Below are 14,523 nucleotides of genomic sequence, written 5' to 3'. Positions count from 1 at the left end.
ATTTTTGGGTAGCGAACTTCCAACGCATTTTTTCAAAACAAACGCATCGAGTTTACTCCATTAGACGCTAGTCCATGTTTGGGAGTGTTTTGGAGAATTTTGCTACTGCACGAAAAACAATGCGAAATGGGTGGGTTATGGTACCCGAATGCATTGTTTCCAGGTAGCGATCTTCCAACCGATTTGTTTGCAATGAATGCATCCAGTCTACTCCATTAGACCCTAGATCATGTTCGGGAATGTTTTGCAGCATTTGGCTACTGCACAAAAAAAGATGTGAAATGGGTGCGTTAAGGTACAGGAATGCACTGTTTCCTGGTAGGGAACTTCCAACCGATTTGTTTGCAACCAACGTATCAAAGCTACTCCATTACACCCTAGATCATGTTTGGGTGTGTTTTGGAGCATTTCACTACTGCTGGAAAAAGGATGCGAAACAAGTGTATTTCGGTACCCGAATGCACTTCTTCCAGGTAACGAACTTCCGACAGATTTGTTCGCAACGAACGCATCCAATATACTCCATTAGACCCTAGACCATGTTTGGGGGTATTTGTAGCATTTCTCTACTACTCGAAAAACAATGCGAAACGTGTGGGTTATGGTACCCGAATGCGCTGTTTCCATGTAGCAAACTTCCGACGGATTTGTTCGCTATGAACGTATCCAATCTACTCCATTAGACCCTAGACCATATTTGGCATTGTTTTGCAGCATTTCGCTACTGCACATAAAACGATGCAAAATGGGTGTGTTACGGTACCTGAATGCATTGTTTCCAGGTAGCGAACTTCATATCAATTTGTTCGCGACCAACGCATACAATCTACTCCATTAGAAACTAGACCATGTTTGGGAGTGTTTTGGAGCATTTCTCTATTGCACAAAAAATGATGCGAAACCATTGCCTTTCGGTACTCGAGTGCACTATTTTTGGGTTGCAAACTTCTAATGGATTTTTTTTCTCAACAAACACATACAATCTACTCCATTAGACCCTAGACCATGCATGGGAGTGTTTTCGAGCATTTCACTAGTGCACGAAAAATGATGCGAAATAGGTACGTTTCAGTACCCGAATGCACTATTTTCGGGTAGCGAACTTCCAGCGGATTTTTCGCAACGAACGCATCCAATCTACTCCATTACACCCTAGATTATGTTTTGTGTGTTTTGGAACATTTCGCTGCTGCTCCATAAAGGATGCGAGACAACTGCGTTTTTGGGTCGTGAACTTCCGACGGATTTGTTAGCAACCAACGCATCCAATCTACTCCATTAGACCCTACTTGGAGAGAATTCAGCCGTCACGTTTGTTTTGGTCCTTGTTGCATCGGTTCTATTGAAAAATCTTGCTGCAGTTTTTCATGACATGGTTTTTGGGTTGAAATCTCCGATCAGATTGTCTGTGGAAAATCTGCACCTCGGTGCAATGACATTCAGAATCCAACTCTTCGTTTGACGCACAAGTCGTTGGCCATCACTCTCTTTCCAAGAGAGGATGTTAGGCCCATGCACAACGATGAGTTTATGATCTTATATGCAGGCTTATTTCGGTTGGACAGGGTACAACCCCAACCAGGGATAGTGAGCCTGAAGCTAACTTGGGGGAGGACCCCCATAAGAGAGATAACTTGTATCTTTACTGTTTTCGGAATATACATCATAAAAATAAATAAAAATTTGAAAAATTAAAAAAAGACCAAAAATATTTACTGCTTTCCTATGCGTGGTAACAATGTTTTAATTCCTCATGGTTGAAATGATGAATAGTTGCTCTGTTTATTTCCTCTCATATGCCTAGTTACAACCTAGTGTTCTACAAAGTTTTGAGTTTGTTGGCTTCCATGATCAAACCTTAGCTTGAAACTTGTGGGAAGCAAAAATCATGATCCATGTCTAGGTTGTTGTGGGATATGATATAGTAAATAGAGTTGCTACGATCTTGTTCTACATCATGCTTGATATCTGGAATTTTATTTTTTTGAAAATGGCAAAATGATAAGTTCCTCAATGATGAGAAATTCCTATCCAAGGCCATATGTTGATCCTATTACATAGCCTCCACATATGCAACTTGTTCTCTCATTGAGCTTGGTAAAATTATTGTGACCCTTAGTGAGATGCTTTTCATACTCCCATGATCAAGATCATGTACACACCACCATCATATGCTAAGCATCTACATTAGAAGTTAGCAATCATATCATTTCATACATCCACAAATAAAGCTCCATGATATTTTATAACCTCTCTCTCCAAAGTTATCCTTGCAAAAGAGACTTGGGCTATGCAAAAAAAATTAAAGGACATGCTCAGGAAAGCATGATGAAAAAAATAAAGAGAACAAAAGATAGCCCATGTCTCAAAAGAAAAAAAAAAGGAAAGGAGAGAGAAAGATCATACAAAAAGGAGTCCATATACCATCCACCATCCACCATCCACACACATTCACATCTTGATCAGGTTGTATGACTTGCTTCTCCAAAGGATCCGGTCTTTAACTTAGCAATATATGAGGAACAGGTATGCCTTCATTATTCGCTACCTACAGCTCCAAATATAAGCCTATTAGGAGTAGGTTGTGAAAGAAAGGCAGTCCTATACCTTGGTGAGGAATCATACACATTGAGCGATCCGAGAGTATCATTGAGGAACTTTGATTTCTTTTAAAAAACTTTGCAAAACCTCCATGTTAATAGCTGATTAAAGGATGAGTGAATAGTGATCTATGAAACCGTTGTATCTCTCAACCGCCCAAGATAAGGTGAAGCTACATGCCCCACAGGAGTAAGGTAAGAGGTAAGATCAATGGCTACTTATTTAGTTCTTGGTAGAATATTTTATTGTAGGCATGGCATAAGCTAGGAATACAACATAGTAGTAACTACTGATCAACCAACCTAAGTCTTAGCATTTGCTCGATATGAGCAAAGGGCTAGCTTGGGGGAGTTGTTGACAGTCATTAAGTACCAAATATGAGTGTCAATATACTCAAGAATAAAGGAGGATTGGCATTTCTTACATATTTAGTTTCGAATAATATAGTTCCACTTATCCTTGGAGAATATTTGGTTGCAGGTGAAATAATACAAAAGAAAGGAGAAAGCACATTCTATGGAGCAAAGAAACACACTTCTAACCAATGGGAGGTTGCCACATGTGCATCCAATGGATTGAAGGGCCCACAAACTACCACAATTGTCTCAATCCACCGGATAACGCACACAACCACCACTGGGACCCACTAGGCAGTCACACAGAGAAAGGCGATTGCGAGGCGAGCCCACAGGGGGTTGGCCGAATCTAGGGTTCAGCCGAACCGCCCTTGCCTCCTCTCTTCTCTAGCTTCCATGTGGCGACAGTTGATGGGGCCCCTACGTCGGTTATGGGATATTCCCTGAAGATTCCCTAGCAGAACCGCCTCTTGGAGCCTATAAAATAGAGAGGCAACCCCTCCATTCTTACACACACCACAAGTTGAATCACTCTCTCCCTCGTAGTTTCCAACTTAGTGGAGTTAGGCTAAAGTAGCTCTACTTTAGGTTCCAGGTCTTCTTGAAGTCTAGGGTATGGCTCTTGTATCTTACATTCCTAGGTTGACTTTATTCTATTCAAAGTATTCATATTTTTTATATAGTGTTGTGCTTGGTTCTTATATGCATGAGTTAGATGTATACCCTTGCTATGTTGATGTGCTAGGCTTATATACGCTCGTATGTTAGTCGTATACCCTTCCCATTGTAGTAGAGGCTTATATACTCTCATGTATGCCTTGAGACCATGCTTCAGTATATACTCTATGTGCGTATATACCTTGTATAGCTTAGTTGATCTATGCTACGGCATCGGTTCAATGGCCATGTTTATGGTAGCTTCAGTCATAGTCACAATAGCTCGGGATGACTGGAGTGTTGTTAACAATGCAAGCAAGATCCTTGGATCGTTTAGCTTCATTGGATATGAATTTACCCTACAGGCTGCTAGGGGTAGGCGGCAGGTGGTGACAGCCCTATCCATCCTTTGTAATCCCCCATGTTCAGATACGCTATAGGAGTTTGTAAATTAGCAGTAACTTTGCCGGGCAGAACCGGTACGGGTACTTTCTCCCCATGTGTGCCTAGTTGCATAGGCCTGAGTCCTATACAATGTCTATGTATGTTATGCTTGTATAATCTGTGCAGTATATAGGAAGTACATATGAACCTAGAGCTAACTCTTAGTCCTTCTTCCTAGCTTAGTTACCTTGAGATGATTCTTGTGTGTGTCACACTACTCATCTATCATTATCTTACCCCTGCCTTGAGTATTGTCTCTATCCATCTTATGATATACTCAAATGCATAGTAAACTCTTTTGACCTACCTGCCTTCCTTTGGGAAATACGATACCCTTGGGAATACTCTTGGGTGAAATGCTATAATAGTATATCCGTGCACTTGCGGATTTATTCATGATTGTTAAATATACCAACAAGCAGCAGGAGGAGGAGTTAAGGGCTTACTTTTGTTGGATGGGGTACAACCCAAACTAGGGACAGTGAGCCTGAAGCTAGCTTGGGGAAGGACCCCCACAAGAGGTAACTTGTATCTTTACCGCTTTCAGAATATGCATGCTAAAAAAATAAAAAACTAGAAAAAAACTAAAAAAACCAAAAATACTTACTGCTTTCCTATGCGTGGTGAGAATGCCTTAGTTCTTCATGGTTGAAATGATGAATAGTTAGCTCTGTTTATTTTCCTCTCATATGCCTAGTTACAACCTAGTGTTCTACAAAGTTTTGAGTTTGTTGGCTTCCATGATCAAACCTTAGCTTGAAACTTGTGGGTAGCAAAAAGCATGATCCATGTCTAGGTTGTTGTGGGATATGATATAGTAAATAGAGTTGCTACGATCTTGTTCTACATCATGCTTGATATCCGAAATTTTATTTTTCAAAAATGACAAAATGATAAGTTCCTCAATGATGAGAAATTCCTATCCAAGGCCATATGTTGATCCTATTACATAGCCTCCACATATGCAACTTGTTCTCTCATTGAGCTTTGTCAAATTATTGTGACCCTTAGTGAAATGCTTTTCATACTCTCATGATGAAGATCATGTACACGCCACCACCATATGCTAAGCATCTACACTGGAAGTTAGCAATCATATCATTTCATCCATCCATAAATAAAGCTCCATGTTATTTTATGACCTCCCTCTCCACAGTTATCCTTGCAAAAGAGACTTGGGCTATGAAAAAAAATAAAGGACATGCTCATGAAAGCATGATGAAAAAAATAAAGAGAACAAAAGATAGTCCATGTCTCAAAAGAAAAAAAGCAAAGGAGAGATAAGGATTATACAAAAAAGAGTCCATATACCATCCACCATCCACACACATGCACATCTTGATCAGGTTGTATGACTTGCTTCTCCAAAGGATCTGATCTTTGACTTAGCAATACATGAGGAACAGGTATACCTTCATTTTTCCCTACCTACAGCTCTACATATAAGCTTATTAGGAGTAGGTTGTGATAGAAAGGCAAGATCTTGCCTTGGTGAGGAATCATACACATTGAGTGATTGAGAGTATCATTTGACGAACTTTGATTTCTTTTGAAAAACGTTACAAAACCTCTGGATTGATAGTTAATCAAGGGATAAGTGAATGGTGCTCTACGAAACCGTTCTATCTCTCAACCACCCAAGATAAGGTGAAGCTACATGCCCCGCAGGAATAAGGTAAGAGGTAAGATCAATGCCAACTTATTCAATTCATGGAAGAATACTTTGTTGTAGGCATGGCATAAGTTAGGAATAAGATATGGTAGCAACTCCTGATCAACCAACCTTAAAGAAGAAGACAGAAAATTCAGAATCAAATCTCAAATTGCAGCCAGCCGAGATTGAGAACTTGAAGAAGGTAGTACAAGACACTGAAGCACTCATTCCTCAACTGCTAATATCTGCAAGAGGTTAAGATCATTGATCTACTTTGTCTTTTGAGCTTATGATCTGGATGCAGTTTTGTTAATCTATGTTCTTTGTAAGATAACAATATGGTAGTGGTTGTCTCGATGGGGAACAATAATTTATTTTATTTTATACATAAATATGTGTATTGTGCTTATTATTTTACCAACCGGATCGGAATTGAAATGAAACCAATTATTACTCGGGCCCAATTAGTTAAATTTATGTCCGTCATATGTGGACTTAGTCCACGTATAATTGGGCCAAAAGTATATTGCATTCATAAATTGGACTAAAAGGACCGCAAACAAATAGCACAACTTTTGAGCTTGACACAATAACAAATGGATCCACTGGAATCAATTTTGGACTATCAGAATAACATTGGCCTGGGAACAAATTAGGGCTCAGCCCAATAACAAATGGGTCAAATTTATTTTATGACCAAATAATTTGTCACAATTACCATGCCACATCAGATTCTGTATAGTGGCAAAACCGTAGGAGCCAATTTATGACGTTTCTGTTAATGTTTCGTAGGCGTCATATATACAATGATGCACCGAAATAAGGAACATCACTAGTCGCGGTTTGTGATGCTCGATTAACGAAGAACGAGTTTCGTCACTTGAGCATCATAATTCACGGTTTATGACGTAAAAATGTGTTTATAACACTTTTTAGTTCGTCATAGATCAGAAGATTTCTTGTAGTGGTATGAAAACAATCTGATTATGTCGTATTTCTTGTCAAAACATAATAGACTTCAAAATACAACACATATACAATAATGGGGTTATTTCTCATGCCAAGTGGCGGGTTAGTGTAACAATTGAATCGAAAACACCACTCAAATAGCACAAATAGTACAACAGTTGCGCGGTGCAGGCTTCGGCGGGCATGATGAGCAGCGGCGCGCGCGCCGCATGAGGACCAGCGGTGGCATCGGCAAGCAAAGATGACGGCGCGTGCGGGAGCCGGGAGGAGCTGCTGCGAGCGCATGGGACGAAGGAGCGGCAACACGGTGTGGGCGCGGGTAGGAGACCGATGGTGGCGCAGTGCGGCACAGGGCCAAGAGGAGCAACGGAGGCGTGTGCAGGAGCTCGCGGGCAGGAGGCTAAGGTTGAGGGGGTGGAGGTCAGCATTCAATGGTGGAGATGTTTTTCACGAACCTCAATCAGGAGCCAAATAAGATTTGGGTTTTCAGAATCCGAAAGGCAGATAGGTTTCCGTGCCACCGCCTCAAACCCATCCCAACACCCCAGCACCCCATGCCCCCCAGACACGCACACACGATCTCGCAGGCCAATTGCGTCATGGGCATTTTTTTGTTTTTTTTCTTTTTCTTTTCTTAGGACCGACAAGATGTACTTTTAGTTTCTTCCTCGTGGAAAAGATGACGAAATGTCTTGACAAAAGACTTCATCTATATTTTTAAAAAAAATACGAAGGAATTACCAATACTATATTTTAGGTAGCGAATTACCAATACAGAATAGACAATGATCAAATTCTCAATTTCTATCCTACGCAGTTTAATGTTCATGGTCTACAAAGTAAACTTGAAATCGTGCACACTTTTTTTTTAATCGTGCACACTTCGATCAGAAAGAAGTGTATTCTCTCCTTAGGCCTACGAACTAAACTTCGATATATTTGACCAAAACTTTGTTAATGAATGCACAGTTATATCAAAATGTTACCCTATCCCAAGCATGGTCCTATGTGTCACCCTAACCTCTAGGGTGTGGTGTATTTAGATGGAGGGATGGAATGGAATACAATTGTCCTCTTCTCATGTGTTTAGTTAAAAATTAGCTAGTACAGAATGACATCAAACTGAAATATTCCTCGAAAAAGATTGATGGTTCAGTTCTACCAAAACTCGCGACCGACTCATCCTTGCAGACATCGTTCCTCTCCGTCTCCCTTGCACGCTCCGTGCTCTGACGCACCGACACGCACTCATCCCACTTTCCTGGAGCTGTCGTCCCACCCTTTTGCGGCTGCTCTCTCGCACAGTTCGCAGCTGAGCACGTGCGTAGCTCCAACTCCAAGCGGTGCTACATATGGCGACGGCGATGCGAGGAATGGGACGAGGCGGAGCTAGCCGGGGCATAGAGAAAGGGTGATGGCAAGGCGAGCAACGGTCACGCGGGACCACCGTGACAGCAGTGCAGGAGCTTGACTTGTCAGGACGGGTAGCTGCAGAGTAGGCCCTTGTTTACTTCCCTCCAAACTCCCAACTTTGACACTATGCAAAAAGAAGATTCCCCATCACATCAAACTTGCGGTATATGCATGGAGTACTAAATGTAGACGAAATCAAAAACTAATTGCACAGTTTTGTTGTACTTTGCGAGACGAATCTTTTGAGCCTAATTAGTCAATATTTGGACAATAATTTGCAAATACAAACAAAACGCTACAGTGTCGCATTTATGGCAAAATGCCAATTTTGCAACTCCCAACTTGGGAAGTAAACAAGGCCTAGATCAAGGAGGCGGAGGTCCGAGCTAGCGGGCGGCAAAGCAAGCTGAGCGGTGGGACGGGGCAGGCCGGTGGCACAAGCCAGGCCAGGCTTTGATGCGGGCTAGGGCACCAGCGCAGGGTAGGCCGCCAAGCAGTGTAGAGAAAATAAGGCCTTGTTTAGTTGCCCAACTTTGGGCAACCAAAAATACTGTAGCGCAACTGTAGCGTTTCGTTTGTATTTGTGAATTATTGTTCAAATATTGACTAATTAGACTCAAAAGATTCGTCTCGCAAAGTACAACAAAACTGTGCAATTAATTTTTGATTTCGTCTATATTCAGTACTCCATGCATGTACCGCAAGTTTGATGTGATGGGGAATCTTCTTTTTGCATAGTGTTAAAGTTGGAATTTAGAGGTGAACTAAACATGACCTAAGTAGCAATGCAGATCGAGCCGTTCTCTGTTTCGAGCTGCTAACAACTGGACCCCACAGCTTCAGAGTGGATGACAACCGAGATCCATAGTAACGTCATCCATCTCATCTCGTCCCAGTCTCCCTAAGCAAACAACAAAATAGGACCATTCATTACTTCTAACCAAACACCCAACCCATTTAATGAGGGATAACTTTATTGTGTCTAACTTGACTCCTAACCTAACACGCCCTAAAACCACAATCCTGCCTATGAAATCTCAACCCACGGCCACACGCTGACCCGAGACACGCAAGGCATCCGGTCACCATCATGACAACCAGTGATATCATATTCATGCCTGGCCACATAATTGTTTAAAATGCATTAGAATAATATGTATACGAATATACGACGTACCTTTTAAACAATGCTTCATACACATTCATTTAGTTTCTGCCGTAAGGCCGTAACTACACAATTCCTCCATGTACTGTACTTAGGTAAACCATTTTCAGTTGTGTGGTTACATGCATCAGAATACCAAAACAATGGGAATCAAGAAATGTGAGGACTCCCAAAATACACATTCACTGAAAGAACTGTAACTCCAAGGAAAAGTACATCGCAAACCGATAGACAAGGAGATACAAATTGGTGCTGGTGGTATCAAATCTGTACATTGTTCAGACCACATCTGTCAGGTCAGAAACATGTCACGGGCAATGAATAAGCATGATTCGGCTTGTGGTTGAAGGGAAGCTAGAAACAGGTAAAGTTGCCCATGATCTTCACACCTTCCTGATGCTCTTTCCGTACTCTTTCCTGATTTCCCACAGCTGCTCCCCAACTTCCTTCATGGTTGGTCGGTCATCCCGCGTCGGAGCAGCACATTGGAACGCCAAGCTAAGGAGCTTCTCAAGCACCTCATCATCCACGTGATCTTCCAGCAACGGGTCCAATATCTCTCTCATGTTGCCTTCATTAAATTTCTTGAAAGTCTGCATACCCAGCACAAACAAAAAGTCTCATGCATTCAGTTATTTCAGGGATTGCCAAGATAGTGAAAATGTAAACAGACAAGTGATATCATTACTAAATTAGAAATATCAAAAGGGATAAATGTCCATTTTTCAACCCCTGAAGCCCTGGTGTTAATTCAATTTTAAAACTTGAAGTATGCGACATTTTATTTTGCAACCCCAAACTCTAAAGAGCAGACCTATCTTACTAGGACCACTGTGATGTTAGCCTTGCTCCATAGCTGAGTCACATGAAAAGGAATGGTCTTTTATGTTCACAATATCAAAGAAGCATACCCCTTCAACCGAACTATTATAAACTGATAATTTGATGCTAGTGTTCCATTTTAGATCAATTTGACACCTTGTATATAGATTGTGCCGATACAGGAAACAAAAGAAATTTCTCACACATACCCATCTGATAGTGATCCTCTCTTCAGGGGTTCGCTTCAGCTCTACAGGTCGGCGAGCAGAAAGAATTTCCACAAGCAATATGCCGAAGGAGAAGACATCACTCTTTGGAGTTAGCTGGTATGTTCTCAGGTATTCAGGATCCAGGTAACCAGCGGTGCCTTTCACTTTTGTTGATATGTGTGTCTTCTCCGTGTCACTAGGGCCACTTCTTGCAAATCCAAAGTCAGACACCTTCGCACGATAGCTATCCGTTAGTAGGATATTTGATGACTTCACATCACGATGAATTATCGTCTTCTCTGTTCACAGTATAGAATCTCTTAGTCCCTTTCCAGATTATCACAAAAAAAAATTGAAATAAAAAATGGTTGGCCAGTGCCAAAAATTACAAAACTATGCTATCTTTAAGTCAGTATAATACAACACAATGATTTGATGGATTCAAAGATTTTTTTCCTGAACTAAATGTTTTAAATCTCTCATCAAAATAACTGGCCATTCCAAAACGAAGAACTGGGTACCGAAGCACTACTTTGTCCATCTGTTAGCCCTTTTCAGAGACAAAATGCTGTAAACTATTTGACAAAAATAGCTCAGTATTTATGCAACTAAGCATGTAGCCAACCTGCATACAGATGGAGATAAGTAAGTGCATGAGCGACATCGATTGCAATTTCTAGGCGCTGATTAAAATCCAGGACCCTGCCATGTTGACCTGCACAAGGAGTAATACATTAATATTCAAGCTCTTAAAATAGACTGAGAAGAAAAACAAAATGGAAAGCATAAGCTCTCAAAATGGACTGAGAAGCGAAGACAACATAATGGAAAGCACAAGCTCTGAAAAAGGACTTAGAAGTGAAGAGAACGTAATGAAAAGCACAATTTACCATCTAGATGTTCTCTTAGAGTGCCATTTGGAACATATTCTGTGATGATAATACGCTCATTTCCTTTATCAGTAAAACCCAGTAACCTCACCAAATTTCGGTGGTCTATCTTAGCAAGCAAGTCTACTTCATTGCTAAACTCGTCCCTAGGACCTGCAAATTGATCCTGTAATGAACAGTAGAGCATGTTATTTTGATCATTGCAAGAGTTAGGCATATTACCAAAACTCTACAGGCCATTGAGCTGGGTACAAATAAAATCATACAAAGTTCTAAATTTAACAAAATATAGTGCAATAAACATGAACAAACAACATATTTTGATGATGAATACAATTGAACTTAATATAGTGAAACAAGATATGAACAATATGCAATTTAAGTAGTAACGAGCAATAAGACAAGGGATAGCATTGCAATACCTTTTTAGCCCTCTTGACTGCAACAACGGTTCCATCTGGCAATACAGCCCTGTAGACCATCCCAAATCCTCCTTCACCTAACTTAAATGATGGTGAGAAGTTCTGAGTTGCCCTGAGGATCTGCTGAATGCTTAAGTTGACAGATCCAACTCTAGCTACTTGCGGAGATGGTGCAAATCTAGAAGGACTTGGAGGTATCCGATGCGGAGTTGGTGGGACTTTCTCAGACGACATGCTTACTTCATAAGACGAAACTGATTCAACTGAAAAGATCAAAAGACAAACTTGTCGTTAAGGACAATGTTCAAACATTTTTACAGTGGTATACAATATGATATATAATTTCATTACCATCCCATTATTCAAGATTGATATTGCAAATAGTAGAAAAAAAGGAGTAAAGGGGTGCACATCAGAACTGATTCAGTAACATCAAAGCTAACAAGGTTTACAGTATCAGGAGATTAGCGAACCAGGACAGAGCTTGTCTTATTTGTTATGAACCATTACATATCAATTTCAAGAAACTTAGTACATGCAACCTCATCCAAGACAACTACCAAATTGGAAGACAGTATATAGATAGACTACTATGAAAATGGGCATACTAGGTTAACTGTTGAAGGAGTTTTGGCTGGTAACTGGTAAATATCACTTATCTTGAAAAGCGACAAAGACGTATAATTTATGTGTTAGTTCAATTTCCATTCATGATACTTGACAAGCCACTAATATTAATAAATATAGGTATACCTATGGAGGCAGAGTGAGTTACCATGATATCTACAAATGTATAAGTAGCAGTGGTTGAAGTTACCAAACCCTAATTTTCCATACACTATCATTCGGGCTCAATTCCTGATAAACATGACAGTGAAATTTAAATTTTGCAACAACTTCACAAAAAATAAATATATAGTAACAAATGGCCTAACCCATATCGAAGAGAACTATTTTTCAAACAACAATAGCACCTTCAGGACTAATTTCTATTCAAACATATAGGGGAAAGACAGGCTTGGGATTGACAGGCTTTGATGTTGTTGTATATAGGGGAAAGACAGTAGAAAAAGATAAATTAGTGAAACTAAACCGTAAATGTACACCAGTTTAATTTTTCAAGGAAAACTGTCATAAAGTTTTGTTTCCTAACACAGCACAAGAAAACTTGTATGAGGGCAAGTGAGCTAGACAACATCCAGCTCAAGTTTCCCTACTCCAATTTTGGTCACAACTCGCCAACAACAACTCAGACTCAAGCACCCCTTCAGTAGATAATAAGAGAACCTTTTGAGTTCACTTAAAAAAAATTGAGGGGAACAGACAACAGGAACTGGTGTAAAGAAGCGCAAATAATACTAACTCACTTGCATTGCGCTGAATAGTTGCAGTATCATGCCTGCTGGCTTCTTTTCTTTCAGCATGGAAGCATGGAAGCATGAGACCACAGCATAGGAGAATCACACCAGGCATGGCCAGGAAGTGATCATCGTTTTCTGAAGAATCACCGTTGTCCTGATTATTTTCATGCAAACCCAAGCTTCCACATGGGCCAGAATTATTTCTTGAGCCATTTTCTGTGGGCCGCCTCAAGAGCTTCCTTGGTACATTTTGATGCGAAGTTGCTACAGGTGATAAGAAACCAATGAGGAGAAATGATTGAGCAAACGTTCTTTTTCATCTGCATGTTACAAGCTTAAAAATGTGCTAGCCACATCAAAAACAAAAAACAAAAATAATAATGTTGAGGAATGTCAGAATGCAGCTGCTAAATGAGGGTACCTGAAACAAACACTTAGGCCTTAACATACTTCAATTGGTCATCTAGAAATATATCGATTACATTTCGATTACATTCATCATTTTAATGTTTTTCAAACATGGACTCGTACCAGAAGATACAAATGGGAACAATTGTTAGATGGGCTTAAACCCCACTGTAGGATCATAACAGAATGAACACTGCAATGAAATGGCCTACATTCTAAATCCGCACCATTGTTCCAGAGATGCACATCATAGGCATATCTTCTTTATTACAAGTCCTAAAAGTGAAATATTGATGCAGACGCGAACTCCAATTTGCACAGTTATGTACTACAGCAATTGTTCAGTTATTATCTGACTCAAGCAACTAGGAGGAAACATGAACCAACTTACCCTGGCTGGATTCGCTCCCTTCACCACAGTATTGCTTAACCGCACCCCTCCACCCATCCGACACCTCGCCGCAGCGGAGGCAACCACTCCCAAAGTACAAGCGGAGCTTCTGGCAGGCAAGAACGCGGTCCTGCACCAGAACCCCATTGACCGACAGGTTGAGGAGGCCATCAGAGGCATCCAAGACGGCAACTTGGTCGTCTCCGCAAGCAACTCGCGAAAGGGCTGTCTCAGCGACGGAAGCGAGAGCTAGAGGCCAGCAGCACAGGAGGAAAACCGCGAGAGCAGGTAGAAGAGCCGAAGGAGACATCGGTGCTCACTACTGAGAATGGATTTGACCTTACAACTCACAAGGATCTCATCTATGGGAAGCGAATTAAGCCAAGAATCGGAGTCCAAGTTTGATGTCTCATCAGCTCGCCCCCCCCCCCCCCCCCCTCTCTTTCTCTGGACGGTGAGAAGAACGTCAAGACATTCTTTTTTCCCCCCGAAGCGGAACCTGCTTGCATGACATCCGCCTTTCGACAGGTCGCTTCCTGTGTCATACACCCCCATAAATCCCCAAACCCAAGAATAAACCAGTTCGAAAGGGGAAAGGGACCACCGATGCGGCCTCTGCCGTTTTAGGCCAGTCTGGCGGCCACGTGCAAAATGAAGGGGGCACTTGTTATCTCCAATATCCGGGGGGGGGCCGCCCACAACGGAAAACCACCTGGTACTATGATCAGGGGGTTCATGCTGAGGAAAAAGAAGTCCTTGGA

At 41.2% G+C, this 14,523-nt stretch overlaps 1 protein-coding gene across 1 annotated transcript; it reads right to left on the bottom strand.

Annotated features, from left to right (window-relative positions):
* Positions 1-9,268: 9,268 nt before the first annotated feature.
* LOC101782352 (calmodulin-binding receptor-like cytoplasmic kinase 3) lies at positions 9,269-14,194 on the bottom strand. The gene is made up of 7 exons (XM_004956278.2): positions 13,763-14,194; positions 12,970-13,227; positions 11,603-11,865; positions 11,181-11,346; positions 10,916-11,005; positions 10,291-10,589; positions 9,269-9,852 (listed from the first exon to the last, which is right to left on the bottom strand). Exons 1-7 carry the CDS (start codon positions 14,070-14,072, stop codon positions 9,643-9,645), a joined length of 1,596 nt encoding a protein of 531 aa, XP_004956335.1. The 5' UTR covers positions 14,073-14,194; the 3' UTR covers positions 9,269-9,642.
* Between the last annotated feature and the right edge of the window lie 329 nt (positions 14,195-14,523).

Source organism: Setaria italica, chromosome II (genome assembly GCF_000263155.2).
Source record: "Setaria italica strain Yugu1 chromosome II, Setaria_italica_v2.0, whole genome shotgun sequence".
Classification (NCBI taxonomy): Eukaryota; Viridiplantae; Streptophyta; class Magnoliopsida; order Poales; family Poaceae; genus Setaria; species Setaria italica.
The sequence above is the reverse complement of the archived record's forward strand: the minus strand, read 5'-3'. Positions and strand labels throughout refer to the sequence as shown.